At 39.1% G+C, this 26,166-nt stretch overlaps 1 protein-coding gene and 1 long non-coding RNA gene across 2 annotated transcripts in view; one reads left to right on the forward strand and one right to left on the reverse strand.

Annotated features, from left to right (window-relative positions):
- Positions 1-280: 280 nt before the first annotated feature.
- Positions 281-26,166, reverse strand: part of LOC140848831 (uncharacterized) — a 175,067-nt gene continuing 149,181 nt past the window's right edge. Inside the window, exon 4 of the long non-coding RNA XR_012130043.1 lies at positions 281-556. This is a non-coding gene — a long non-coding RNA (uncharacterized lncRNA). The remainder of the gene's footprint in view (positions 557-26,166) is intronic.
- Positions 16,124-18,531, forward strand: ACTBL2 (actin beta like 2). Its single transcript, XM_073236044.1, is given in 4 exon segments — positions 16,124-16,217; positions 16,220-16,975; positions 16,978-17,043; positions 17,046-18,531. Coding segments are annotated over 4 exon segments (975 nt in total). The 5' UTR covers positions 16,124-16,138; the 3' UTR covers positions 17,120-18,531.

The following is a 26,166-nucleotide window of genomic DNA, read 5'->3' on the forward strand; positions in this document are numbered from 1 at the left end:
AATTTTGCCCCCCAAAGGGGACATTTGGCAATGTCTAGGGACATCTTTGTCACAGATGGGAAAGGCAGGTAGGAGTGCTACAGGCACCTAGTGGGGAGAGGCCAGAGATGCTAGCAGCCATCTGGAATGCACAGGACAGCCCCACAACAAAGAACTGCCCAGCCCCAAATGTCAGTGCCAATGCCGGGAAACGCAGGGTAAGATTTATGAATGATCTTGGAGACGCAAAAGTATTATTTTTCCATACGAAAGAGAAAATAATTTATTTTATTAATAAATAGTAGACTCCCTAAGTCAGGCAGCCACACTAATAGTAAATGTAAAAGTACTACACAAATTTGAGTGCAAAGACTAAAAAGGGTATGATTTGGCAGCTTCTCTGTTTAATAGAACTGTGCTGCACTACAGAGCGATTGACTAGTGGGCCACAAAAGAATGTTGCTGCCATCTAGAGGATGAAAGAGGATCCTCACAAGCACCCCATCCCCAGCTCCGAGGGCACAGCCAGCTCCAAGGTCTGTGGGCATGCAACACACTCCTTTTCCACATTCATAGCCTGTAAAGAAAAAAACACTTTGGGTTTTATGATGACTGTATACAACTTTTAAGAAAATATATGTGACTCAGAGTCAATAATGTCTTCAATTAATTTGTTTTCTCTATTTCATGTGTGTGGTACGAAATGGAAAGTCCAGTTTTCTGATAAGGATCACAGGTGTTTGAGGGCTGTTTTTATTGTTATAGTTAATTGGGGTGGAAAGGAGAAGCAGTCAATGGCCCCAGAGCTCTCTGGTAGGACCTTTCTACTCACCCTTTTCTTTGAATCATAGCAAGACAATGGTAAGTTCTCAGCAAGATTATAAATCAAAGGAATTCCTTTGATTTTAAAAGAAAATTATGATAATTTAAAAACTAAATTCTAATTAAATGAGAATTAGTAAGAACCGGAGTGTAGAATGATGTCTTTCTCCAGCCAAACCCATTGTTACTCCTACACACGCACACACACCGTCCAAAAAAATAACAGGGCCAAAAAGACTTCTCTAAAAGCTTTGAAAAGGATGGAAGAAGGGAATATATATCATCTTCCCTGCAGATTCTGGGTAGCTGGATGTCAGGCTGGGAGAGTACAGTATGCCCAGCATGGTAGGCTCCTTCTTCGTGCTTTTCGGTGGTCTTCCTCAAGCCTTATCATGGCTGGACTGGCTGGACCTTGACTGGTTTTATGCGCCAACAGAAAGCTTCCAACTCCTTCACCACACACATCTTAAAACAATAAAAAAACTTATGATCTTCACCACATGCTTTTTGAGTTGATTCTGAATATTTCCATGTTTGAGTGGAAGAGATTGTTTGCTTGCTTGCTTTTAAAGATTAGGACGTTTTATCCTGCCTGACCTACCCAACCTTCTGGATCCCAGACCAGCTCATAATAGGATAGTTGCATAAAAGGAGCAAGCTCTCCCTCCTCAGTGTTTTAACAGAGCAGGACTACCCACCTTCCCTATCTAATTTTGGTAGGGTCCTGCAAATATCACAATCCTGAGTTTATTCTGTTCAAGGGGAAAAGTGTTGAGGGAAACTTCCTGAAGAGCAAGAAAAGAGAAACTCATAACCAAATACGATTCTATAATTGGCTAAAAGCAAGTACTACCAGATGATCTGTGTGACCTCTTTACAGTCCACAGACCATGGATGGATAGGCAGATGGACATAGATGGGCAAAGCACAAATTCTCCATTAGAGTTCCAGCATATCCATGTCTTTCGACACCTCAATCCTCCTAAACAAAGAATCTCATTCAATATTAAATGAGAAAGTTTTCTTAGACAAATGCAAGATTTCGGGGGAGTACAAACTGTTGCTAATATTTACACTATATTAAACATCAATGTGTTTGGCCTGCACATGAAGAAGTCATCTATTTGCTTACCTCACAAAGTTATTGTGAAAATCAAGTGAGATAAGGCAAAAAAATCTTAAAGGACACTGTGCATATATGAGATGTCATTGTTACTGGTAAATAGAGTAAAACTGAATTAAGCAACTCATACATCACAGTCAATTTTCCTAAAGGTGACAGCATATCTTCATCGACATGTGTGCTCATTCCTTCAAAAAGCACATGTTCTGAACTACCCCTCCCCCACAAAAAAGGAAATCTGTTTTGATAAATTGATAGAATAATTTGAAATTGGAACATCGCCCATCCAATTTCAAGAAATGTGGTCCCTGTAGCTAGTCCAACTCACTATTTTATGGGGGAAAGGACCCTTAAAGAATATCTACTGGAAGCATTCTGTAATCAATTTATTTATCTATTTATTTATTTATTTATGTGATATAGAGAAAATATTTACGATATACTGATATATAAGGAAAGCAATATATAAAATTATATGTACAAGGTCTCAACTATGTAAGAAAAAAATATGTGAAAATAATAGTGATTATCTTCAGACAGATCAGAAAATTTTTTCTGTCTTAATAAGGGTCCAATACTTTTTAATATTTTCATTTTTATCAAAGTTATACATGCATATTTTTAAGTTATTTACTTATAAAACACTTCTAATAAAAAACAATTTCCCTGTCCCACCTCTTTATCATGAATTTCTTCTCTGCAGAGGCAAGTAATAACAATTCTTTCAAATGTTTGTTTTGGTTTTTGTCTTCTTTCTTGATGTTTCAGACTTAGATATTATGTGCGTCTTCCTGTTATGGAACAGGGAGATTCAACAGTCTTGATGCCTCTGCAAAATCATGTTCCCCATCCCCCAGTGTAATTTTATCATTAATTATTATGGAATTATTCAGTATTCACAGTACTATGACCATCTCAATATCATCCACATTTCCATGTACGTATAATTGTAGAGTTAGTAACAGTCCCTCTTCTTTGTCCAATTACTATGATCTGTATCCATCCCCAAAATCTCTATCAATGGAATAAGTGTTTTCCCAGTGCTTTCAAAGAATTCTAAAAGCTTCATCCTTCCCTTTGTAATATCTTTCTAGAGACTTTCAATGCCTCAGTTCTGTCTGGATTTCTTGCTCTCTAAGCCTGTTTCACAGCCACTGTATCTGAATTTCCCTTCACCGTCATCCTGGAGATTGCGCTGGCTTATCTCCAGAGCTGAGTTTCTTATTTTCTGGATCCCATGTTTTCCTCTTCCTTGGAATATCCTCTGGTTTTCCTCGTGCACATATGCTAGGATTAACTAAGAAGATGTCAGTGGGAAATAACATTTTGAGACTTTACATGTCTGAAAGGCTTTTATTGTTCCCTCATATTAATTGTAAGATTGGCTGGATATAAAGCTCTAGCTTGGACATCATCTTCCCTCACAATTTCCCATTTTGCTATTGATAAAATGATAACATTCTGATTATCAATTCTTTTATTGCAATCTGGTGGTGTTTTTAATTTGTTTGTTTTTCCACTTAAAGCTTTTAGGACCTTTCCTCTACGCCAGTATTCTAAAATCTCACAATGATGTGGGCTGTGATAAAGGTTCTCCTATCTATTGGTAAGTTTACCCATTAAATCTAGAAATGCATCATTCAGTTCTGGTTTTTTTTCTTTCTTTCTATAATTTCTCTTACTTGGAATTTGTACCTGCTTGAATAATCCTCTGATTTTAAAAAATATGTATTTTCTCCTATTTTTCTGCCACTATCATCTTGTTATACTTTCTAGGAAATTTTTCTCAACTTTATCTTCCAATTATATTATTTAAACATTTATTTGTGCAATCTTGTTTTTAAGTTCTAAGAGCTCCTCTGTGTTCTCTGAATATTTTTATGTCATTTTGTTCTTGCTTTATAGATTCAATGTCATCTTTTATCTTTCTGAGGATATTTAAAGTTTTACTTTTTAGGCTTTTCTTTTTTCTGCATCTTGCATTTTCTCGGCTTCGTTCTTCCATTGTTTCTTTGAGGTCTATCTTTCACCTTAGAAGCTTTTATCAGATGGCTGGTATTCTTGGCCATCACTGATACTTTAAGAGTAAGGCAATTAAAAGCCAACTGGAAGCTCTGTGTACTTGAAGCAACAGACTTCACTGCAGGATGAATTCAGAGATCCCTAACTGACAGTATTCACAGATCCTTCTAATTGGGCTAATTTGCCCTTCCTCCTCTTGCCTAGGGGTTACAAGACTAGGTAGAGGCATGTTTTGAAGCTAAATTGGGAAAGGAGGCTGAGGATCTCTCTCTGCAGTGTGTAGGCATTTACTTAACCCCTCAATAGAGTCTATTCCACTACAAGGTGTAGTTCTACAACACAAATTAGCACATATGCAGTTCGCACATAGAAATATTATATCAGCATAATGCAGAAATCACATTAAATTCACATGTGATATTTCCTAAGCATAGCAGAACAGAATGTACAGTGGAATTGCAAACTTCAGCAGAAAAAGGAAAAGCTCTCAAATCAATTGCTGCACTGACAAAAGGAACCATTTTCCCCACATTTTGAAAATTAAAAACAAGCACTCATAGCTGGGTAACACTACATCCAGACCTGTGTGGCTCTTGACTCCTAGCAAGTTGTACTGCCTTGTGGCAATTTGAGGGCAGTCACACTGACTAGAATGCCACTTTGGACTGTACTGTTCCTGGCAGCCCTGTTCTCATGTGTCCACCAACATTGCCATTCATTATTTCTCTGACTTCTTATTACCAGCCATAACAAACCCCAGCCACAGTGAGCTGCCTGCCTTCATAGCCCAAGTTATTTCCCTGAATATCAATTATCATTTTTATTAATATTTTATGTAAGTGTTGAGTTCTCTGCCCCAATACTTTTTTTCCTTTTTGTATATGGCCTCTTACTTTTAGGGTGCAAGTTTAAGAACATGCATTTTTTTTTCAGCAATCCCATCCTTATTGTATCTTACGGTAGACTGTTTGCAAAACTAGCCACAACTTTCCCTCTCTCTGAATCCACACTCCTCTGTAGCAAACATGACTTTGTAGGTCCATGAACAGGTAGAATCTATTTCCCCTGCCCTTGAATCTGAGTTGGCCTTATAAATTGCTTTGCCCAGTTGAATGTAGGGAAGAGACACTGTCACTTCCAAGTCTAGGCTTCAAGAGTCCTTACATGCTTCCACTTACTCTTGGAAATGTGCTTGGCCAAGGCAAAAAGCCTGGGCTTTGCCTGCTGGAGGCTGAAAGACCATCTGGACCAGAATTGAGTCAGCCTAGCTTTCCCTACTGAAACCCCAAAGATAGACAGGGGCAAGGAAGGTATATTTGGTATGTCTGCTTTTGATTCATATCTTTAGCCAACTTTCCTATTTCTGACCTTAATGTGCACCCAGTTTTAGAAGTACCTGGGGTCTCAGATTACTGAGGCTTCCTGAGACTCTACAGGAGGAACACTATTGCTCCTCACCCCTACTCCCAGCTGAGATTTCTGTTTGCTCACGTCAGCTGAGCTATCCTAGACCACCTCTTCCCTGCTTTCAAAATGTTATTACTCTGTTGTCCTCTCCTGCTCTCTTTGTCCTTGCTTCTAGTGCCTTACTACAAAGGTTAGTGGTGCTTGGAGAGAAAGAGTAAACAGACACATATGCTTAATCTGCCAGAATTAACAAGAAGTCTCCTCACTTCATTTCATAAATGAGGAAACTGAAGACATAGCAGCTAAGTAGTTTTCCCAAAGCCATGTGGGTGGTTAGTGGAAAATCTGGAATAATCCAGAGCCCTGGGAACAGGCCATTGTTGTTTCCTCCCTTCCACGCTCCCTCCACGACTGTCAGAAGACCATGTGACAAGATTAAATATTACCCCTCGTTGATACTATTGCCGGTTTCTTCTGTACTGTGCAAAATTCTACATGCCACTGTCTGTGACAGCTTTGACAAAGAAAGTGATAGGCCAATTCAATAAGCATTCTGAAATATACAACAAAAGTATACTTTCTATTGTATAAATAGGTGATCTCTGCTGATATCTACACAATCATTCAAATAGAATTGTGAATTTTTGTATCTTCACAAATTATGTGTAAATTCTCAGAAATTAGAAAGTATATAGTAAGTTTTTAAAAATTCTAACTACATAAAGAAATTACTGTGCTCTAAATTGCAACAAAATTGCAAGGTATATAAAGTAGCCTTGCTTGACAGGTAAATGACTCAAGCCAATAAGAAGTAGCTAGAACTTGGTGCTTCAGAACAATGCCAACAACATTTTCTGATGTCTAATGGCTCACAGACTAGTTCCAGGTACCTAGTTCCTACCAGCGATCATCACTGATTGTGCAGAAGAGCATGGTTCAGCTGTTGGGGTCACTTATGTGAAGCCTGCATGGGCTGCCTTAACCCTCCCTGCCCTCTCCCAAGGACCAAGCTCAGCTCAGCCACACAACTCCAGGAGGCATCAAGCCAATGCGCAGTCAAAAGCTCAAACAGAACCTCCCTTGCCTTCCAACCCACGAGTAAGAAAACATTCCATAGATCAGAAGAGACACCTCTTGTCTTGTTCTTTCCAGGCTTCAACACTGTCTAAATCAATGAATCCTGAAAAACAATGTAGCTCTCATCTGTCCTCGGAGTGTGGCTGCCCCAAACCCCTGCCTGGCTTACTGAATTCAAACCACTGAGTCCTGGCTTCACGGTCTTTCACCAGTTGTCCACCTCCCTTTAGCCATCCCTGTCCTTTTCTTAGTGCTAAACATAGACTCCTGCCCCAAACACAAGGTTTATTCAATCCCCAACAGCACCCTTGGCAAAGATGTTCTGCTGCCTCCTCTTCGCCTTCCTTCACAGTGAAGGGGACACATCTGACCGGAACAGAGCAGGATCCTGGAGAGTCACCAAAAAGGCAACAATTGGTGCTAATACTTGTGGAACTCTTGCTTTTACCACGCACTCACTAAAAAAATACTTTATAGTATAGGCATCATTTCATGCCAATGCCAAGAAAACTTTATGAGGCAGATACAATTATCTTCAACTTAGGAGGAAACTGAGACTTTGGGGAGTCCGGAAATACCCCAGTTTATAGACCTGAAAGTATGGGGACAAACTTAGCTCTGCCAGATTCTAGAGCTGTGTTCTTAACCACAATGTTTTGATAGTTATTGTAGGACCTGAGCAAGGCAGAGAAGTTTAGATTTTATGTGGTAGAAAATTTAGAACCTGGAAGATTTCAGTATACATGATTTAAGAGTTTGTTGATAGTGGTCCTCAGAAGGGTTTGAGATTGGAGGAGTTGTTCAGCAAAATATTCTAGAATGTTGCTAACTAGAAGTGACCAAGGCCTAAGCTAAGGAAGCAAATGGGAGAGAAATGAGAAAACAAATTAACTCTAAGAATATCCAATAGAATTTGATATCATTCCACATTATGTTTAAAAAAAAAGAGTAAAATGGATGAGTCAAAAATGACTCTCAAAGTAGAAAACTAAAATGATTTTGAAAATACTGAGAAGACTGACGTAAACAGAGCACTTTGGAGAAGATGATGAATGAATTTGGTATTGGACATTGGATTAGAACTCATACACATAACATGTTGGAATGTTAACATAACCCGATCAGGTATTTGTTTAAAAGTAGACATTGTAAATACAGATCAATAGTCAATGATTAAAAACCTAAAGACCCTGTCATAGGCACTGTTAGAAATAAAATGCAACCATGATCTAGAGACAATGTACATACATAATGCAAACCAGAAAGGAATAGGAACTACAATAGAGATATAAACTAAGTGCTACAGGACTAAGGAGAGGCAAGAGATTAATTCTTCCTGGGGAAACTGAAGGAGGCTTGATGGGGAAACTGGTGAGCATCTAAGATGGATGGAAAGCTAAGGACAGGGAAGGTAGGAAGGACATTCCCAGTGGAGTAAGCAGAGTCAGCAGGTCCAAGACAGGAGCAATAGCAATTGGTCCGAAACACTGGTGCATAAGGTATAAGGGTAGGGGGAGGGAGGATGGTAAACTTCAGGATAGGTAAGTTCATCAGAGTCAGGTAATAGAGGGCCTTAATGGCTACACTAAGCAGTTCAGACTTTGTTCTAGAGAAATGGGAGTCATGAAAAGCTTTAGAGCAAGGAGTGACAGATTCATATTTGAGTCATACACTAATACTTGATTTCCAGAAATGCATGTTTGGTTTGCATAAGATCAACAAAATTTTGCTTTGTATCTCTCCCCAGTCACTCTACATTCTTTGGCAAATCTTGCCCTTGGGTTAATATTCCTGAATTCTTTTGCACTTTTTTATGTTCTGTACAGTACTTCTAATTAAACTTTTATCAAACTCAAGCCCTTCCTTCTTCTTCCCTTTTTGATTAAGACGGAACATATCATCATTGTTAACCAAGGCTATCAACAAAAGAAGTCTTCCTCTTTTATTTAAATCCTAAAGTCTATTTATGATACTCCACTAGTCTGACCCAGATTCCATTTGTAGTTGAATGTAACAAAAGGAAGACTTGCTCTGAATACTTCAACCAATTCTTTCCTTGGGCAAATTCTTATAGTATAGCACCTTTGATTGTCCATTTTCAAAGAACTCATCCTTTCAGAGAAAAGGGACCTGAAGAAGTCAAAGTGCACCCATTTCCCTCATAAAGGTAGCATTCCCGCTCTAAGAGGAAAGAAAAAGTCCAGGAATGTGACCACATCATTTAAAAGCCCAGTCCAGTCTCTTCCAACCTGACCAAACAGATCAGGAGAAAATTCCAGGAGCCAGACTTCTGTATTTTCTTTTCAAAGCAGCAACAGAGAACAGTTTACCAGAAAACAGAGTTGTGATTCATTATATTCTCAGCAATTTTCTTCTAATTGTTTAGTTAAAATCCTTCCTTCTGTAACATAAACACATTCAACCATATCCCATCCTCAACAAAACAATGAACAAAACAGCAATAGACTCACAGACACAGAGAAGAGACTGGTGGTCACCATGGGGGATGGGGAGGGGGTGAAATAGGTAAAGGGGATAAAGAGGCACAAAATTCTGATTATAATATAAATTAGCACAGGGATGAAAGTACAGCATAGGGAATATAGCCAATATTATAATATTTTTTGTATTTTGATAGTAACCACACTCATTGAGGTGAGCATTAAAGAGTACAGGTAATTTTTAAAACACTATGCTATATACCTGAAATCAAAATAAAATTATATATCAACTATACTTCACTTTAAAAAAAATGAGGAACAGAATTTCCCTTTCTGCTCTACCATCTTTCAAACTGAAATCCTTTTTAAATTACTAAAGACTAAGTGTTACATTTGGCCATTTGTTATGTAATTAAGAAACCCAACCACATACTGGTTTTCCTCTCTTTTAGACACTAAACCATCCCTAAAACAAGAAAGGACCATAAAACATGGGCTCCCCTTGTCCTTTTCCCCTCCTCACCCCTCCAAAATGCAGGTTCCTTTTTAGTTTCTAACGAAGCTTTAACCTCCCATGCCTACAAAGAACGTGAACAGAGTAGGCTGGGAGCAATGCTGGAGGGATGTGAACCAGTCTGGGAATGGAGAACTCACACCTCTTCTAAAGGGGGTAGGTGCTATTCAGCAGTAGTTTGGGAATGAGGTCCAATGTTGCTTAATCCTCCTATTTTTTCAGGAGAAGCAGGAATTCAGGAATCTACTTATCTTACAAATATTCAAAGCAAAAAATTCAAAAATGTTTGTAGAACACGGTATAGACCAAAGATGTTTCCTGCCTGGGGCCCCAGTCTGCAGGCTCTGCAGTACACCAAGGTCTGGCCCAATGAGCGTCCAGATCCACACAAAATGCTAGTGCCATCTTTTCTGTTGTGTTGTCAGTGCTGTTTTTACTGGACTTGGTGACATGATAACTAAAGGAAGAGAAAACATCAACACACAGGTTTTCAGGTTTAATACCATCTGGATTTCCTACCTTCTTTCTAAGTCCTGTTCCTTTCCTTTCCTGAACAGTACCCAGTGGTCTCCCTGTTCACTCACCCTTTTTCTATCAACAGATAACATGCCTTGCTATCAGTGAAAGGATAATTACAATAACCCTCAGGGGTACTTACTAGTCCCAGATACCAGGAATAATTTCCTAACTGTGTCTCCTGAGATCCCCAGAAAGACTGCTTTCCTAGGTGTAAAAGAGAAAAAAACTACATTGCATCATATCCTACCAATCACAGAGTTTCTCCCTGGAAGTGCATTATGCAGCTTCCAAAACTGAATTAGCCTTTTCATCCTGCATTATCCATGTTCCATGTACAATACCCAGCACAGCATATTTCCATGGAAACAAGCATTCACCAGAATGAAGTATAAACAGCAACCACAACTCAGTGGCTGCAAGACATCTTTCCGGTTTTGTTTCTTGTATTTTATGAAAGACTGTACTCATTCAATTAGCCTTGTGGACCTGTGATCTTTCTAGCACAAGCCTATATTCAATCATATGTGCATTCATCAGTTCCTCTCCATCTATAAGATCTTCCATTTACAGCCTGAAAGGCCTGGGTCCCTCATACTCAGTGAATTATCTCAGCTCCCAGTGGAATTATCCCTGACTCCAACACATCTCTTTAAGGTGGTCTGATCACTCAAGCCTTTATTTTGACCTAACACTTCATTGTTCTCAAGTTTTCCCACCTTCACTTCTATAATCTGGAGTTCTTGTCCGTCTTGGTTGGCTTTTACTCTTGGCCACCTTCAGAGGCCATCGGATTTATTCAGTTACCCTAGGCTCTTCCAGGCTCACCACACTTCCTGAACCAGAGTCCTTGCCCCACTTTCTACTATTCATCCTTGGCATGGCATGGTCAAATTGGGAATGTTTAGAGGAAGTTCCAGTTGAGATCTGAGCACAGACACCAGGAGGGCCCCACTTCCCACAAAGCTGCGATCCAAAGGATGCATTTGCCTTCTTGATGTAGTTTTTGCTTTTTAATGGCCAATTACCCATCCTTCTATTCCCTCTTGAATATTTTCTTATTTTCTATAGTAGATTTGCCTCTTTACTGTAAATTCTTTCTTTCTCAGTTCAGGCATTAATTTAACATTTCTTTTTCTCCATTTAGAGAGTAAGATGTCCTGATATTCATATGAATAACATGGAGGACTCTGCTCAAGTTCTCCAGAATTTTATTTGATTTTCTTTTCTTGACTTCAATATTCAGCCTGGTCTCTACTCTAAGATGGTGTCTGGACACTTTAAGATGATGCTTCCCAACAGGGACTACAAAGACTTTACAGGCACAGTCCAAGTTGGCTGCCTCTCTCACTGGGTACCAGCCAGATGCCCTGCCCCCTTTCCTTCAGTCCATCACCAAGCAGAGTTTGAGTTCTGGAATTGATGTGCTTGGGTTTGAATCCTAACGTTACCACCATTGCCCTGTGTAGCTTTAGTCTGTTTACTCAGTAAGCTTCAGTTTTAATCCCTCTAAAATTGGGATGACAATCCTAGACACCTTGTAAGAATTGTCATGAGCATCAAAGAACTGGTATGCATAGTGAAACATTCAGCGCAGAACCTGGCACATACTGCATGATCAGTAATCAAAGTTTTTATTATTACTCTCTGTACCTTTCAGGGTCAGAAGACAATTGGGAGTTTGTCTGTCTTGGATGGTATGTGCTTCCTACCAGCAGTGACTGAGCTGCTGTGAATACTGATGTTTCCAACTGCACAGTGTTCCACCCTGTTTTTTTCTCCTTCTTCCTTAGTCAAGATATCTGCAGAGGTTCATCTCCTACACACAGGAACCCATTCTTTCTCTTAACAACTTGATTTACAAGTCAGTCGAACTAGCCAAAACCTGATCAATGGCATATTTTTAAAGTTAAGAATTAGGAAGAACTGCCATAAAGTTCAAATCCATAAAATGCATGTCCTTTTAAACCTCAGCAGGGAGCCATACCGCTCCAGGGAGTGGGATTGGTCTTGTTCACGGGATGTGCGCTAGCACAAGCTGGGAGCTGGGAGCTGTGGTCAGCTGCACCGTTAAAACAATTCTTGCACTCAGACTATCCTTCCAAGTGCTTCCTGAAACTGGCCAAGATGTATCCCATCAAAACAACTTCCTCCCTCTTGCCCACACCTACTTTCAGAAACAGGTGAGTCAGTCAGGTCTTATTTGGGAGAGAGGTTGTTGTGCTTTTAAATTTTTCATGTTTTTCACAAAGTTCTATCTATTAAAACAAACAGAAAATCACTATAAACTTACCAGTAATTATTATTGGTGGATTTATTCTAAGAAATTAATACTATGTTAGAGATTTTTCCTAGTAAATAATTGCAGTTCCTAAGATATGATTAAGCCTTCTTACCAGCATGAAACATAAACATTAGATAGTATTCAGCCATAGAATAAATGAACTTTTTCATTTTTAAAAAGTGGTCAGCTATATATATGTATCAATGAATAGAGTATGTAGTGAAAAATCTCGCTACCTCTCCATCCATGTATTTGTTTATTAAACAAGTACCAAATTCCCTCTAAGATCAGATTGCAGTTGAGATTCTCAGAGCGATCTACACAGTGGGAGAGGTAGACATGTGCAAAACTTACCAGGACAAAAGAATGTGGGCACAGCACAGATTCAAGTAGAAACCAAGGAGGAAGGTAGCCAACCTGTGTTCTAAACTGACCCCTAGGGTGGTGGCAGAAAGAGGTCTCATTAAAACTCACAGGCTCACTAGTTTGGTTAAAAGATAAGAGTCTGGGGCCAGGAGATAATCACTAAGATGTGGCCCCTACGGGCACATGGGCCCCTAGTCATATTTGCTAAGCCCAGAAGGAAAGTAGTTACATCCATTTCTAGAATCTCCCTCCCTTCCTCATGCCTGTTAAGATCCAGACTCTAGGTCCAAACCATTGCTGACTCTTGTATGGGTACCTAGTTTCAAATACATCGTTGATTTTCTGATTTTACCCAAGCTGGTGGTGCTTATGCTATGACAGTCCCTCCACTGGCTGCGGGCAGCCTCCTGTCCATCCTCTGAGACTCAGCCCAGGGATCCTCTTCCCTGGCCTCTCCCTTCTGCTTTTCCTGACCCTGGCTTCAAGGCCTCCTTCCTCCACCTTCATATCACCCTGTGCTCCTTCTCTTCTCTGTACTGAACACACTGTGGTACCGTTATCAGTGTATCTTGGAGTGATATTCAAGATACTAGCAACAACTGGTGCAGCCAGGCAGAAAACAAGCCAGCAGCTCCATGTCAGTGCAGGGTGACCACATGTCAGCCTGGTGAGAGATGACTTTTACCCACAAGACAGTAAACCCTTTAAAAATAGGGGCCATGTTTCATTCACCAATACATCTCCAGTGCCTAGCACATGGTCAATGTCTAATAAATGTCTGTGGACTGAATAAGTCTAAGGTTACTTGGAAAAAGCAAGAAGCTCGTGATGAGCAGTATGGCACCATTTCAGTTCACCTCAGCTTGGTATGCCTTACTCAGGTTTTGTGTATCTATATGCACATGTTAGTCAAATGAGGCAACATGTAAACAAATATTCTGGGCTTCCAAAAGTTAATCATAACAGCCCCCTTAGGTTTTAGGTTTAAGTAACTAACTAAACATTTTTAAATTTCAGTCAGTTATAAAACTGTTTCCTTCAGGACCAGCCCCCCAGAGCCAAGTATTTGTAAACCCATCCTATTTTTCACTCACACAAATTCTTACTATTTTTTTTTAATTTCACCAGCCCAACAGATGATATTTTTAAATGGCTGCTGAATTATGATATGTCCCTCTTGAATTATTGGGGGTTAAATAAAAGAACAGCTTGTTTTAGGAATATATAATTGATGAAAATTTCTCTTGGGACACCAAAATTAAAACAGAGGTGAGACAGTCCCTGCAAAATCACACATCAGCCCCACTCTCAAAGTGTCAGTTACGCTGTGTGGATTCATTACCAAACAACCAAACAGCTCTCAGCTCAAAGGCAATTCTAAGGAAAGCCCTGTAGTTAATGTAGGATCCAAAGGTTGTACTTGGTGCCATATGGGCTCCTTCATGACATGGCTTTGTTTTATATTCCAGATCAGAGATTCATAAATGGGGACCAGGGATAAATGCAATGTGCTTTCTTTCCAGTTTTGTAGGATGTGCATGTAGTTTGTTATGGGTCTAAAAAAAAGAAAAAGATATTTCCAGAAACAGCATCCTATGGCAATAAAATATTGTTTTAATCAAAAGCTGGGTTGTGCTACATGAAAAGGAAGCACACAAAGCCATTCAGTGTGACAGTTTGAGGGTGAGTTAATTCTGTTGAAGAACAAATTGATCTTGCAGTTACAGAAAAAACAAAGGGAAAAGACAGTCCTAGTCAGGAAAAAAGCAAAATTATGGATTTTGTAGTGAAACAAACATTCTACCATGACTGATGGTCAGCAGCAAGGTGCTAAACACACATTACAAGGGAAAACACTGGAAAAACCCTACAAAAAATAATTCTCTATCAGTCCTTAGACAAAGAAGACAGCTAAGCACTACCAGCTTGGTGAGAGGCTCCCCCAGAGGCTCATGGGCAAAGACACTGGCTAGTTCCCCAGGCCTTGGACGGGAGGGTGCCCTTCTGCAGAGCACTACAGCTCTGCCTCTGCAAAGTGACCATTTTTCAATAAATTAATTCACTAACTAACCAAAATGAAGGTAATTTTGGATAACCCAGATTGGGGCATGAGAAGTTTCTTTGCTTTAGAAGAGCTGGAAGGGGAGATTATATCCTATTTACCTACTACATATGGGAATAAAGTTATAAACATTCTTAATTGTTGTTTTTTTGTAACACATTGCTCATATCTTATATTTTATCATGGTCACACTTTACTAGGTTGTCTATATTTCTATATTAAAAACAAAATGCAAACTAACTGTTCCTATGAAATGATCAAGGTGTAATACATTCTAAAACTGAAGGAAAGCTAATATTATTCCAATTATGTACATTTTAATAACTAAAGAAAGGTTTTATGTTATACTATACTACTTGAATGTTATACTATAATACTTGAACCTTAAAGATCACAATGTTTTAAGGATTCGCTCAAATACATGATTTTAAAATTTCTTATTGCTTTTGTTCATTGTATAACTCAAAAGTTATTGCAAAGAAATATTTTATAATCTGAATTTTATCTAATAAATCATGCAGAATAGTTGGGCATTCAGCCTCTCTGCAGTCAACATGGACCCAATAACTCTAGTTCTCTGAACAGTGACTTGGCATAGTAAGTGCTCAATAAAATTTGATTAGAAATTTACCTCAGGAAAGAAAATCTGTAGTGGTTTACTTCATTGGTCACTTTATTTACATTTCTCTGATATCTGATGGATTACAAGTCTATAATAACTCTCAATTTTGCATGACACAAATGCATTATAATTATAGCTGTCAGGCTGCCCGTGACCATTCATCATTTTCATTCATTAACAGTTTTCTATCATGATGGAATCCTGTGGGATTAGGACCTAATGGGAAAGAAAATGTTGAAAAACTTAGGTTTTCAGAGTCGGACTCCTTCTAAGAACATACGAAGTATAAGAAGTAAAAGCTAATGGAGAGGGAATGGACGCAGCAGGTGTACTGAGGACAGAGTGGCCCCTGCGGCCATGTCACCCACACCTCACACTAGCTTTCCCTCGTCTTGCCTTTATGTCCCCCACTGCACCATCAGTCATCTAGAAACTGAGCCTCAGCAGACTGACAAGAATGTGTGGGTTGCCTAATTACAGTAACCTGTGACCAGGCCACTTGGTAGCCAATTTTCACTTTATGAAGGAAGGTCTACTAATGATCTGTATAATCACCATCGTCATTATTAATACCTCAAAGCAACTGATTCCAGAAATGCTGGGAACTAGAGGGACAAGACATGGATGGGGTCAGCGTGTGCCTTTAAAAATCTGTCATCACAGGACAGGCTTCCCTCTCTGAAGGCCGTTCTGGAGTGTTTTCAGCCTGTTCATTCTCTCTCGCTCGCTGTAACCTGGTGTTTATATTTAACGTCTGTCCTCCTGTCTGCACCATGGCTGCTGATGAGCCGCTGCCTTGGTGGTGGATAATGGGTCAGGGGTGTGCAAGGCAGGCTTTGGTGGTGGCAGTGTCCCCCGGGCTGTGTTCCCTTCCATGGTTGGGTGTCCCCAGCACAGGGGAACATGGTAGGCGTGGGCCAGAAGAGCTGCGATGTGGGGGATGAGGCCCAGAGCAGAAGAGGCATCTGGACCCTGTGGTATCCCATGAGCATGGAGTCGTCACCAACTGGGATGACATGAAGAAGATCTGGCACCACACTTTCCACAACAAGCTCCATGTGGCACCAAATGAGCATCCCATCCTCCTCATAGAGGCACCCCACAACCCCAAGATTAACCAGGAAAAGATGGCTCAGATCATGTTTGAGGCCTTCAACACGCCCGCCATGTATGTGGCTATCCAGGCTGTGCTGTCCCTTTATGCCTCAGGACAGACCACAGGCATCGTGATGGACTCTGGGGATGGGGTCATTCACGCTGTGCCCATCTACGAAAGTCATGCCTTGCCGCACACCATTCTCCGTTTGGAGCTGGCTGGCAGAGACCTGACTGATTACCTCATGAAGATCCTCACAGAATGAGGCTACAACTTCACCACCACAGCTGAGCGGGAGATTGTTTATAATGTCAAAGAGAAACTGTGCTACGTGGCCCTGGACTTTGAGCAAGAGATGGCCAGTGTTCCTGTATACTGCTCACACAAAAGAAGCTACAAGTTTCCTGACGGCCAGGTGATCACCACTGGGAATGAATGCTTTTGATGCCCTGAAGCCATTTTCCAGCCTTCCTTTCTGGGCATTGAGTCCTGTGGGATCCATGAGATAACTTTCAACTCTATCATGAAGTGCGATGTGGATATTCACAAGGATCTATATGCCAATACGGTGTTGTCTGGAGGCAGCACTGTGTACCCTGGCATTGCTGACCGGATGCAGAAGGAAATTGTAACTCTGGCACCAGCATCATGATGATCAAGATCAATGCTCCCCCAGAGCAGAAGTATTCTGTTTTGATCGGGGGCTCCATTCTGGCCAGCAGATGTGGATCAGTAAGCAGAAATACGATGAGGCTGGTCCTCCCATAGTTCATTGAAAATGTTTCTGAAAGTCTTTCATGCTAATGGGCTTACATTTTTCCCTTTTCTAGGTCACAGTGATGGTACTGCTTTTACCCACTTTCAACTGAGCCAAGGTAAATAGTCCACTCTTGCAAGTGTGTAAACTAGCAAACTCACCTCCATCCAAGTATTGCAGGCTTCTGCCCGGCTAACCACATCTTGACCTTTATCAACTTCAGGAGAATCCTGATACCATGTTCTATGTTCCTCACCCACAGGGTTCAAAGAAATGCAGACCTGCTTAAGTGACAGGAGTCATTATCTTAAGTGACAAGGAGTAAAATCATGAGCAATGTCCTTTCAGAATGGATCACTACAATTTCCAAGCTTTATAAATTAGTTCTTGCTCAAAATATTAACAATATTTTGCAATAGCAGTCTGTATAACCCTGTAAAAAAGGTGTGTGTATTTAGCAACATGTCTTAGTTAGGTTTTTTGGTTTTGTTTTATTTCTTTGTATAGAGATAATGAATTATATGGGTCAACAATATTTATATATATGCATAAACACCAGTGAAATATTATGTCTTAAAATATATTGATAAAATTTGGCTATTTGAGCAACTAATCTGAATTTCTTAACTCCTCAACTATCACTGTTTTAGTATCTCCATATTTTAGTTGTTTCCTATACTAAATAAGCATAATGAAACAACCTATATTTCATGGATGTTGTTTATAAATCAACTAAATTTTCAGATCACAGTGGAGTTCTGCTGGTCAAATGTATATTTCAATGTATAACTTACTGAACTTTATTCTATTTGTAAGACAGTGAAACTATAGGTAATGCCTAATTTTTAAAGTAGAGATATTGAAATATCAAATTAATGTCATTATGCTCCAGTTTGACAAGGATAATTTTATTTCTATTTCTTAGCATAATAACACATGTCTTGAATAATTTTTGTAGGCCATGAGTTGGAATAATTCTCTTATGAAGGATTCCACTATGTGGAAACATAGCTGTAGCATCTTTGTAAATTATAAATTCTAGTACCAGTATAGGATTTCCAAATTTATTCTTAGAAAGATTTTAGAATAACTCTGCTTATTATGTCCTGTAACAAGCAATATTTCTTTATTCAAAGTGTCTCTAAGACACTAACATCTTAGAAAATGTCTTAAAAGTGTACCTTCCTGTAAACTCTAAAATGTGTTAACAAATCCAATGATGATTTTTAACCAATGTTAAGTGTTAGTGTATTTATTTTAATATATTCTGTAATTTATGATTATCTTAATACCAGAGTTATTTGTATTTTTCAGGGTTTTTTCTGAAAATTTAAAATTTGGGGGTGTTGCTTATTAAAGCATTATCACATTCTCAGGAGAGAGGAGTTTCTTCTCTTCCTTTCAGTTGGGTAACTTATACTTGGGTTTTAAATATCTGGAGTCTGTAAGCATTTTTCACTGAAGATAAAACTTTCCAAAGAGTATGATCATTTCTTATTTCCTTTGTCTAACAACACAATTTCTAAGTGCATTTAGCCAGAATTAATCTCCAAAAGCAGTTCATTTTATAATACTTGGAGTTCCCTTCCTCCTTTAATTAATTTTAAATAATTTAAAATTGCTCCATACTCACACTTTCTGTTATTTCCCCTCAATCCTACCCAAATGTAGAATGATACAGAAAGGACTGCTTTTTATATGAGTGACCTACTTTTGTACCTGGTACATTTGAACATGCAAACATTAAAAGGCAAATTTTTTAAAAACAAGAAAGATGGTTGGTCAGATGAAGTTATAAATTCCTTGTAATCTCAGTTTAAAAATTGAGTCTTAGTGGATGAACTCATCTTCAGGTAATTAGTAGGCAAAATAATGGCAATAATAATATCTTGGATTTATATGCGGCAACACTGTCCATTCACAGAGTAGTTCACACAAACAAGCTGACCTACATTCTCAATTACCAGAAAAAACTCATCTCTCCACCCACAGAAACATTGTGGGACAGGTCAGGTGAACTTCCAAGAGAGAGAACTGAGCCCTAGATAATTAGATGAAAATATGAATTATGAATAATGCAAACAGAAATTTAAACCTAGGGCCTTTGGATATTCTGCAGTTCATCAACACTGACTGATGGATGGATTTAAGGAGGAAACACTTCATCTCACAAATTTATATTTTAGAATCAATACCATCTATTTAAGTAATACAGGTGTGTTGTTATTCACCAGTGGTTCACTAGATGGGACAGCACTGAAGTAACCTTCACAGACAAATTTCATACCGTCGTGAGTGACACCCAGTCTCGCTTGGTGACCCAACCTGAGTAGCAATCTAGGACTGGGGCTGCACCACAGTCCCCCACAAACCATTACTTCCTGGTCACAGGTAACATTTTTCTGAAAGTACATGTGATCCAAAGCCAATACTACACATTCCCTAACTCATACATGCTTCTCAATAGTGAGATAAAGCAGTGGTAGGACAGAGCTCAGCCTTACCCTCAAAATATTTAATAGAGAAGGGCCTATTTCATTTTCCAGATAAACAAAGAATAATCCTGAGGGGACAAGGGCCTTACCATACTTATTCACTCATTTTTCAACTATAAATTTGATGTCGTATGCCAGAATTTACTAGAGAAATGTCTCAAGGACCTTGGGGAATTATGATACAGTAGCAGTGAAAACTATGTGCAGCAGAAAGCAGTATGGTCTACAGATGGCTCATAGACTGAACACGATCCAAGGTACTATGATAATTCAAATAAGGACAAGTCAAGCCAGGGTGATCAAAGAAAGGTTCAGAGAATAGACAGAGTCGCTGAGTTAAGTCTTAAGCACACATAGTTGTATTGAACATAAAAACTTCTCTTAGATACTTCAGGCACCATTATGATCACTATTGGGGTAGGGAGGGTGATTCTTATTTTGAATGTTTCCTTTGACCCATACCAGAAACTGTAAATAAATGCATAACCCTTAAGACTCAGTTCAAGTGTCACCTTTCAGAGAGCATTTTCTAGCCTTCCTCCCCCTTTCCCAAGGAAAAGTGATGACCCTGTCCACTGTGCCCCCACGGTACCATGTACATGCGCACAGCATCAGGCCTGTAACTCTCCCGCCCTCCCCCATCACCGAGCACCTGGAGGACAGAGACGGGACGGTACTTAGCCAACTGTGCATCTTCGAGGATTTTCTTAGTCCCAGGCACATGGTATTGACTCAATTAACATAGTTTAAATGAATGAACTGGTGAATTTACATATTCTGAGGTACACTGTGAACATCATAATTCTGTATTCCCTATTTCTTGCCACTGCATTGTCAGCTCTTTGCTTGTCTGCCATTTCTTTTGGTGGTGTCTCTCCTCTGAGGCATATTAGCTCTCTTTCCTTTTCCACCTATTGTTACTATGCTTCTCGACACGCAGAGCTGGATTTTAAATGTTTTCACTTGCTAATAAAAGTTTCCCAATCTTCTGATTGGTCAGAAAATCAGTCAAGCTCACCTTTTGGAGCTAGTGATAGCTATGGAGCTATGGAAATTTTAGCATCCTCCTCCCCAATTAAAAAAAAAAGAAAGGGAGAGAGGAAGAGAAGGGAAGGGAGGGGAGGAGAGAGAGAGATTGAGGGACAGACAGAGGGAGGTAAAGAAAAGAGAAAGAAAAGAAAGAGCCTTGCAGTGAATAAAACAGTATATTCAGTTCTTCTAATCTGTTTACATTCTTGCTGATATTTTTCACTTTTTTTCTAAGCTCCAATTTGCTCTAGAGTTGAGTTTCAGGCATTTGATTCCCTTATAACTCAAACATTATAATAGATTGAATAGTATGCTTTTCTGGTAACTATTCACAGCCTCCTTCCAGAATTTACAAAAGGTTCCTTTCAAAAACTGTTTTTTGAAGTTACAAGTTAAGCATGTGGTTTGCCCAGCGCTGCTTCCAGCTGCTGGTAAGTACAGTTGGAATGTCTTCAGGGATATATATGTACACATCAGTAGAGACTGCTCATTAAAATTAACTCATACTTTAAGACTTCCTTTATAAATATGAAAGGATCTGCCTGAACTATAGCTGTCATTTTTTTGTAAAGCTAACACCACAAGTAATAAAGACTATAGAGTCTGCCGAGCTGCCTGCCTTCTTTTTCATCCCATTCCAGATCCGCTGTCCTAACCACCTTACAATTTTAGCTTGGGTTAAATCTCATCAACAGATGTGCTAGTGTGATACGATGACAGATACTTCATCTAGACAACATCCTAACACCCCCTGAAAAATGGAAAATCTTATTTAATTGGCTATTTGACAACATGTAAGTCAAAAGCCAAGCCATTTTTCTCTGGAATTGGGAATGAGGCATTTGTAACCATGTACATACCATATGACACAGTGTCTGGTGAGGAAGGGAGAAAATGCATAGACCTGGCAAGGAGGATTAAAGTACCTGCTAAATCGCCTTCACAGATATATTGCAGTAAGAGCGATATCTCCTAGCTATTTTCTAGGTTGGGGATGAACAGAAAAAGCCAGACACCAACACAGCATTTTAATTTCATGACTCCTACATGTTCTCTGTGACCCACTCAGAATGTCCCCAGATATCATCCCCTCTTTGTTTAATTGAAAAGTAATAGCCATTCAGCATTGTTTATGTTTGCCCTACCTGGATAACGATGGAAAAGCTGGTCTCATCAGTGAAGACAAAGTCATGTTCACCAGTGGCAATGCTAGAAATCCAATGTTTATGGTTCATAAATGTAAGATTTCTATAGAAATGTACGTTTTTTATAAATGTTCAATTACTAGGGTAATTTAAGATCTTATTGTATGTGAAATCTATGATTTCTGGCCAATGAGTTGGTAAAATGCCAGAAGAAAAGAATACATGATCCTATTTATTATAAAAATGGCATTAATTCAATAATGAGATTCAAAACATTTCATCCTCATCTAAAGTCAATTTTATCAAAATGGAAGAAATTATCTGTAGCAAAACAAATACAAAATTGAAAATTTTTAAATTTTGATGGACTTAGGAAAACAAAAGTTGAAGCAGAGAAAAGGAAATTGTATGAAAGAAAAAGAAAGAGATAGCAAAGTAATGATTAAAAAGAATATTCTTCCCAGTTACTACTTTACCGATGTTTGACTAGATATGCCACGTAGTGATTTGGCTGATGAATCAAAATTAGAAGTAATGAAAAAGAAAGTTATCAAATCTCTATGACAGTGTGCAAAACTCAACAAAGCTTTGTGACCAATTGAGATATTAGGGAGAAGGAGGAAAGGGATAGAAGGTTTAGGCTTTAAATGATGTTCAAACCATCACCAGCTGGAGTCATCATTACTTCCATATTCAAGTCACTATGGCCAAAAACTGCAGTCTGTCTGCTTGAGTGCTCTTCAAACACTGGCCTCACAAAGAGACTCTTACCATTCACAGGGTCAGGGAGACAGGAGGGGAGAGTAGACACTGGTTGTTTCATTTGGTTTTTGTCTTGATTTTTAGCTAACCAGAAACTGAATAAGCCTTTAATTTAGCAAGATTACCCTTTTGAGTGAACATTAGTAGGAGGCAGGTCCCAGGCTCATACTCAGTCACTAGCAGTGAGGGCTTAGGCTTAGTCTGTCAGATGCCCTATTCTGAGATTTTAACACTTGGAACCTGAGAAAGTGACCCAAACATGCAAGAATATTGATAAGCTATTCACAGCCTCAGGGACACAGGAGAGCCATCTATAGCTATGGCAAGGTTCCATGGCAGAAACCTAACCAGACTATTGCTTCTGCATGACTTTAGCTTATTTTCTTATTTTCTAATCACTTAGTTTCTGTCCATTTTCCAAGAATGGAATCTGTGAGCCATTCATAATCCTTCCAAACATTTCCTTTCCGGTTTAAGCTATCTAAACACAATTTCTGTTGCTTGAAATCTAGTAATGCTGATTTGAACATATTCTGATACCAGGGAAAGGGATTGCAGGTAATAGACCCCAAAGAAATGGGCAAATCTAGGGTTGGTCATCTGGCCCAATTTAGGCTGAAGACAATAAAAATCCCTATAGCACTGGGTAAAGGGAATCCTGCAACTCATAGCAAACAGTGAAGAAACAGTTCATTAAAAATCCCCTGGGATCATTTAAAATGAAACACTTTTTCTGTGGGGGACCAAGCTTTCACTGTCCCAGAACAATACAAAGGGTAAGAATAATTGTCTTTCGATAGGTAGATGGCTTCTTCTATTGGCTCTGGCCAGTTTAAAAGAGAGAGTAACAAATCAAATCATTAGGCATATCTCAAGATACAGACAAAGCTAAAAAATAAAAATAAAAACCACCTTTTATCTCTTAGAGACATAAGGCTGATGTACCTAAAACACAAATTTCATTGACTCAATTCACAGATTCACTAGGACTTTCGTGTTAAGTTGAGAGCAATAATGGAAGAGAATGGGACCCAAAAACCTGGAGCAGAATTACTTAGGAGGATTTGAGAATTTGGAGATCCCAAACACCCAGCCACATCCCTTTGTAGCCAAAGCAACCTCTTTTCCCCATCTGATGAAGCGTTTATCATTCTGCACAAATATGATGAAACAGCCTTACCTGAGGGAAGTACCTGGAAAGGAAAAGCTAATTTTATCCGGTAGGGCCCTTGTAGGTAACATATAGAATACCCAAGCATTTCAACTGAAGAGAATTTAATTTTAAACTATTTACAGAGGGCTAAGCAAGGTTAGGAGCAATCAGGGATGATGAGACACCCAGTAGTACCACCAAGCACAGGACAGGGGCAGTGTGGCCAGAACCCACTGAAGGCTGTCAAGGGAAGAGGCTCACCCCGTGGGAGCTATGGTTACAGAGGAATACAGCCCCTGGCAAGAGAGGAAAGCGGTAGGGAAAAGAAAAACTAAATTTTCCTCCCTTCTCTCCCCAAGATGTTTCCCATTGATCTAAACCAGTAAGAAGCCAGAAGTCAAGAGAGCCCAGGCGATGTAGTCCTTAGAAGTCAGCCTGCAAAAGCTCAGAGCGAGACACGGAAGGTACAGGACAGGAAGGAGCAAACATACAAGGGCCGACACACTTGTTCATCTCATGCCCACACCACACACACCTCTACTATTTCTAGACCTAGAGTCAGATCCCAACATTACTGAGGGTACTCACTTCTGAAGTCAAAATCTAGAGGAAAAGACTCACATGCAAAAAAAGGAACTGTAGGACTTTGTAGCCTCCTTAGACAAAAATCTTGGAAATCTGTACAAAGGGCACTCTACTCTTAATAAAGAGAAAAATCTGATACAAAGAGTGCTCTACCAAAAAGCATACTTTTACATCAGGCTGAAGCTGTACTTCTGAATTGTCTTAGTGAAGGTACTAGATTTATTGTGATAGCTTTAATAGTTGGCAGTGGTTCTAATTGTGTGTCACAATAACTGATAGAAACCCGGACTAAGTGGTGGGTAGATGAGGTTGAGATACTGGAAATTGCATAATATAAAAGAGAGAAAGGAATCCAAAGATTTTGCAAAATAAGGATCCAGATTAGACTGAGCATATGCTCTTTTTCCCCACACTCCCTAAATATGCTCCTTTCAGAAACCGAGAGTATGCACCCTCCAGAAAGGCCTTGAGGATACACTGGAATGGAACTTACAGCATCATTAAATGATTCCCACTTGGCGTGCTGTTCAGTGGGGAGTGTTTCGCAGGTTTTTAGATGAGAATCCACACTGAGGGAGCCTGACACAGCACAAGCATGATGTGCTTCACATGGACTCACTAGGCAGATGGAAGAGAATTTCAGTTGAAAATGAACATTTGCTTGGAAGTTTCAAAGTGTCAACCACTCAACATTGGTGAAGTCTGTTCTCTTTGGAAATGCAATGTGAGAAATTTCTGACATTTGAAATTTTTACTTCCCACCCCAGCAATATTAAGCTTAAGCTTTAAAAAGGAAACACATGCTTTAAAATGTGCTGAAATATCAGGCCATTCCAGGGAATATGCTGAGGTAACCTAATATGATTCTAACAAGACTTACCGGTATAGATAAGCCAGATGATTCATCCTCTTGAAAAGGAAAGTATGTAGCATTTCCACTAATTCTTTGTTTAATTCGTTTAACATTGACCCATTATATATTGCCAAAACAAATGCAATGAGGTATAACATATTTAGCTACTGTGATTTATCTCAGAAAATAGAGCAAAAATCATAAAGAGAAGCAACTCTTACGTAGAATCTTTCTAGATAGAGTAATAGGACTACCCATAAAAAAATCCAAATCCAATAAAACTAAGAAATAATTCAACTCTTTATTAGTAGGCTTGAATTTAAATAACAAACAGATTGAGCACTTCAAAGTGAAAAGGAAAATTTCAAGGAAATTATGTAAAGTAGGTTGACACTATATAAAACTCTTGAGTTTTCAATGAAAGAGCTCAAACCAGTTCAATGTTATCATTTTAATCCTTTAAGTGCAGACAATTCCAAAAGCAATTTAGTCTTTGCTCCTAGATTTAGATGGAACTTCCCACTTCTTAAATTTGCTAACTGATTTGAATAAGCTCAATCATAATACTTTCTTGGAAATCTCCAACAGGGACACATTGTGTCTCTCAGTTCTGAATCACTATATATGTCTGTTCAATCTACCAAGACATTCCATGTCCTTGGTTGGAATAATAAATGAGAAATAGGAAAGAGAATAATGCAATTGGCTTCTGGTGGCTTCTCTACTCCCCCATATGAGGTGCATACAAATGTGCTCTGACTCCTTCATCCATCCAGCATGCAGTTCCTAAGAGCTTCTATGAATTCAATAAATCCACAATAATACAAAACACGTACATTTCAGAAAAGAGACATGTTTCTGAAGCCTCTGAATTTGCTCTGAATCACAATGCAAGTTGTAAAGAGCTGGGCAGCTCCCTTTAATTATGCGTGCCATGTCATGTGTGTTTCCAGCATTTAATGACTTCTTTTTCACAAGTGCTCCTATCCCTTTTAGAATGACTACACATTGTATTAAAATATCTAAGTTTAGCTTTTTGGTTTCTAAACTAGAATG

Source organism: Manis javanica, chromosome 1 (assembly GCF_040802235.1).
Source record: "Manis javanica isolate MJ-LG chromosome 1, MJ_LKY, whole genome shotgun sequence".
Lineage (NCBI taxonomy): Eukaryota > Metazoa > Chordata > Mammalia > Pholidota > Manidae > Manis > Manis javanica.